We start from the raw sequence: 5,000 nt of genomic DNA, 5'->3' as shown, positions 1-5,000 counted from the left end.
CCATGGGGTTCTCCCCCATCCTTCACCCACTCAGATCTGCAAAATATTTCCATACAACAACCTTGTAACCTTGTAAATGCTCCAGAGCTGTGTGTGTGTGTGTGTGTGTGTGTGTGTGTGTGTGTGTGTGTGTGTGTGTGTGTGTGTGTGTGTGTGTGTGTGTGTGTGTGTGTGTGTGTGTGTGTGTGTGTGTGTGTGTGTGTGTGTGTGTGTGTGTGTGTGTGTGTGTGTGTAGGTGCGTGTGAGTGCGTGTGTGTGTGTGCGCGCGTACGTATGCGTGTGTGTGCGTGTGCGTGTGTGTGTGTGTGTGTGTGTGTGTGTGTGTGTGTGTGTGTGTGTGTGTGTGTGTGTGTGTGTGTGTGTGTGTGCGTGCAGTTCTCACTGTCACTATTGTCTCTCTGTCCAAGATGTAACCTTGCTTGCCTGAAACCTGAAGACTTGCATTAGCTCCTAAAGCTTATGCCAAGGCTTTAGCTCAGCAGGATAACACCGTGCCAGGGATCAGCATCAGCTGCTATAGTTCAGAATGAGGTAGACAGCTGTGAGGAAAGTTACATCATTCATGAGTTAATAGATTCATGTAGTCATCTAAGCAGGTCAGATACCTATATCTAGGTGCATGTGAAGAATGCCATTTTTGACATGGAGTTGAAACCTGATTTTCAAATAATTGATCAGGTTTGCTGCCCACCCCCCTTCCACCCCCCTTCCCCCCCACCCCCCCATCCCCTCTCCTCCCATCAGCCATCAGCCATGGTATATTCAGCTGTGGGGATCACTAAATGTGAGGTCAGTTGTGTCAGTGTGTCCGTCAAGGCCAAAGGGAAATGCTAGCTGTCCCACCATAAATCTTCTGGATGAGACCAGGGCTTAGAATACTGACAGGAGAGACAGAAATAGGAGAGGGACGCTTTGATTCATGAGATAGACAGCAACAGGAAATATCCCCCTCTCTCAAATCAAATCAAACTTTATTTGCCACATGCGCTGAATACAACAAGTGCAGACTACCGTGAAATGCTTTACTTACAAGCCTTAACCAGACACATTTACTCCCACACACTCACAGACACTAACAGACAATCCCACAGGCGTTGCAGAGCGGCTGAAGAGTTCACATGTAGGCTGTAGTGTGTATAGTGTGCAGGGTATCTGGTGAAGTGTACTCACTGGCTTGCCGGGCCTTTTCCTTGTACGTAGCAGACAGTTCATCACTGAGTGGGGTCAGCTGGGCACCCACCATGGGAACCATCTGAGAGCTGGAGCCCAGCATCATGGCTCCTCTAGCCCGCTCTGGAGACACCAGGGGTGAGCAGGCCAGAACCACACCCCCCCCTGCCTCCTGGAACCCACTGTCTCCCTCCACCTCTCCTCCCACCACCGGCTCCCCCTGCGCATGGTGTAGGACGGGCCGGGCTGGGTGGGTCCACTCTGGCCGGGCCTGCGGGGGTTGGGTTTGGGGTTGGTAGACCACCTCCCTGCGTGGTACTCCAGGTTGAAACCCCCCTGTTCCTGATCCCGTTGGTTGCTCCCACTGTTGGATCCCCCCATTTCCCAGTGTGGGTAGTTGCTCCCAGGTCCCCTGCAGGGAAACCCCGCCATCTGGAGCGCTCTCATACCTTGAGAGAGAGAGAGAGAGAGAGGGATTGGGCGGGTCAAGGTGATGTCATCGTACAAACCAACAAGGTTGGGGATGATTCTGTTTTGTTCTTGTCCCATACCCGCTTATCTCCGAAGTCTCCTCCTCCTCCTGCTGGCGACCGGGAGAGCACGCATCCGGAGGAGTATGGTGCTGGCGGCGGTGTGCGCGTGTGTCCGCATCGCTGTCCGTCTCTCCATAACAGGCCTCACTGTCAGGGGGGGAGGTGAGGGTGAAGCAGGCAGGCCCGTCAGTGTGTGTGGCTGTGTGTATCCGACCCGGCAGGACCACAGAGTGGAACCCAGACCTGGAGGCAGAAAGAGAAAGAGATAGCCAGGCTGTGTGTGTGTCTATGTATGTGTCTGTGTTGCTTATTCTACTGTCTACTTGTATAGGTCTAGTGTATGTGTACAGTGTATCCCCTATATGCATTGAGCAGTGGCACACCGCCGGGACTAAATCGTGGCCACCACTGAAAAACCCTCCTCCGCCTCTACTGTAATGGAAAAAGAAAAGAAAGGTTTTGGATGGGGGAGATGGGGGGGTTGTAATTTGCTGGATGGTGAAAGGTTTTGGATGGGGGGAGGTGGGGGGTAATTTGCTGGATGGTGAAAGGTTTTGGATGGGGGGCGGTGGGGGGGTAATTTGCCGGATGCTGAAAGATTTTGGATGGGGAGAGGTGGGGGGGTAATTTGCCCGATGGTGAAAGGTTTTGGATGGGGGGAGGTGGGGGGGTAATTTGTCGGATGGTGAAAGGTTTTGGATGGGGGGAGGTGGGGGGGGATGGTGAAAGGTTTTGGATGGGGGGAGGTTGCTGGATGGTGAAAGGTTTTGGATGGGGGGGGGTGGGGGGTAATTTGCTGGATGGTGAAAGGTTTTGGATGGGGGGTGGGGGGGGGGTTATTTGCTGGATGGGGGGATGGGGGGAGGTGGGGGGTATTTGCCGGATGGTGAAAGGTTTTGGATGGGGGGAGGTGGGGGGGGTAATTTGCAGGATGGTGAATTTTGGATGGATGGTGAAAGGTTTTTGGATGGGGGAGGTGGGGGGGGGATGGTGAATTTTGGATGGGGGGATGGTGGGTAATTTGCCGGATGGGATGGGGGGGAGGTGGGGGGGTTATTTGCTGGATGGTGAATGGGGGATGGTTTTGGATGGGGGTTTTGGATGGGGGGGGGGGGGGGGGTTATTTGCTGGATGGTGAAAGGTTTTGGATGGGGGAGGTGGGGGTGGGGGGGTAATTTGCTGTATGGTGAAAGGTTTTCAGTGTAAACTAAAAAGACTAAAACCAGATGTAAAGAACGTAGAACTTATAATGGAGAATTACTAAAAACTAGACAGTCAGGGAGAATCAAACATTGTAAAAATGTCATGGCTTTGGGCCTCCGTTGATTTTGTTTTAATGTTTGATTTACTCAGATGACATAAGAACAAGGCATAAGACATGGCAAAATGTCTAGGATTGCAGGACATTGCAGGACATTGTGTAGAATTGCACTGGTGTGTATGTCCGTATGCTCTGACCTCTTGACCCTGAGGTTGTGTGTATGTCCGTATGATCTGACCTCTTGACCCTGAGGTTGTGTGTATGTCCGTATGATCTGACCTCTTGACCCTGAGGTTGTGTGTATGTCCGTATGATCTGACCTCTTGACCCTGAGGTTGAGTCTATGTCCGTATGCTCTGACCTCTTGACCCTGAGGTTGATCTGACCTCTTGACCCTGAGGTTGAGTCTATGTCCGTATGCTCTGACCTCTTGACCCTGAGGTTGTGTGTATGTCCGTATGATCTGACCTCTTGACCCTGAGGTTGAGTGTATGCCTGTATGCTCTGACCTCTTGACCCTGAGGTTGAGAGTGTGTCGATGGGAGTCGATGAGCATCATCGCCTGAGCGTGGTTGAGCTCTGCACAGACATGGTCGCCGATGGCAACCAACTCATCCTCCTCCCTCAGGTCGGCCCGGCACGCCTTACTGCGCCGTCGCACCTGCAACACACACACACACAGCCTCAATGCAGCAGCATGGAATCCCAGACCCCTTCAGTCCCCTGAGAGGTGGGGAGCAGTGTCATAGAGCCACTAGGGGGAGACAAAAGCTGAACACTTCTGAGGTTTAAATGTTTTATATTTTAGTCATTTAACAGACACTTATCCAGAGCAACTTACAGTTGGTGCATTCATCTTAAGATAGCGAGGTGGGACAACCACATATCACAGTCGTAGGAAGTACATTTTCCCTCAATAAAGGAGCTATCAACAAAGTCAGTGCCAGTAGGGAAAGACCTGCACAGGTTTCTATTTATGTTATGAGGACATCATCTGTCCGGGGCTATGGAGGGGAGGGGGGAGTCTGAAGGGTGGTACAAACTAGGCAATGATGTCATGAAGTTATCCATCACTGAATAGGGTGGAGGGGTGGAAGCAAAGCCCTATACATACATGGATCTGTCAGAAAGCATGAGAGATAGGTGGGATAGAGAGAGGGGGGGGGGGTCAAGAGATATAAAGGAGGAGAGAGAGGGGAGGGGTGGAGAGAAAGGGAGAGAGAGGGAGAGAGAGAAATAGGCAGGATGGAGAGAGAGGGTGAAGAGATATACAGGTGGAGAGAGGAAGAGAGAGCATGAGGGAAAGAAAGAAAGAACAGTGGGCAGATGACACATAGCAGAATCATTTCTGACAGCTGCCTCCCCCCATACACACAGTGGGCAGAGGGCATGCCTCACATTCACCATGTGTTGCCCATACACCCCAAAATAAACCCCAGCTGGAGAACCAGCCAAATTCCGAGACAAACCCACAGTCAGAGCAGCTAACCAGGGATATCGCCTTTTACACACGTTATATGGTGAGTAATATGTACCTGTTAGGCCAAATTAGCCTGGTTAGAATTAGCATGTACATTACCCACCGCTTTTCCCCTCTACCGGTCGGCACCAGAGACTGTGTGTGTGATTATGTGGAGGGCAGACATGCCTCAGATAAGCCCAGCTGGGAGTAGAGAGGTCGGCAGGATTAGAATAGCTCATTTAAGAGGAGCTGGAGCAGGCCATGGAAAAATGGCCTCTCTCTCTCTCTCACACACCCACACACACACACACAAACACACACACACACACACACACACACACACACACACACAAACACATGGTATTGTACAACTAACCTTGTGGGGACACATAATTCAGTCCCATTCAAAATGCTATTTTTCCTAACCCCTAACCCTAAACCTTATGCTAACCTATGCCCTTACCCTAGTCCTAACCCTAACATTAAAATAGAAGAGAATATAATAAAAGAGACGAGAATAGAATAGAAGAGAATAGAATAGAAGAGGATAGAAGAGAACACAAAAGGATAGAAT

At 50.9% G+C, this 5,000-nt stretch overlaps 1 protein-coding gene across 1 annotated transcript in view; it reads right to left on the bottom strand.

Annotated features, from left to right (window-relative positions):
* Positions 1 to 5,000, bottom strand: part of LOC135505159 (synaptopodin 2-like protein) — a 16,630-nt gene that overhangs the window by 9,122 nt on the left and 2,508 nt on the right. The window contains 3 exon segments of the mRNA XM_064924291.1: positions 1,171 to 1,619; positions 1,722 to 1,946; positions 3,474 to 3,625. Coding sequence (XP_064780363.1) covers positions 1,171 to 1,619; positions 1,722 to 1,946; positions 3,474 to 3,625 — 826 coding nt within the window.

Source organism: Oncorhynchus masou, chromosome 18, assembly GCF_036934945.1.
Source record: "Oncorhynchus masou masou isolate Uvic2021 chromosome 18, UVic_Omas_1.1, whole genome shotgun sequence".
Taxonomy (NCBI): Eukaryota; Metazoa; Chordata; class Actinopteri; order Salmoniformes; family Salmonidae; genus Oncorhynchus; species Oncorhynchus masou.
Note: the sequence above shows the minus strand (reverse complement) of the source record. Positions and strands in the feature narration are given on the sequence as shown.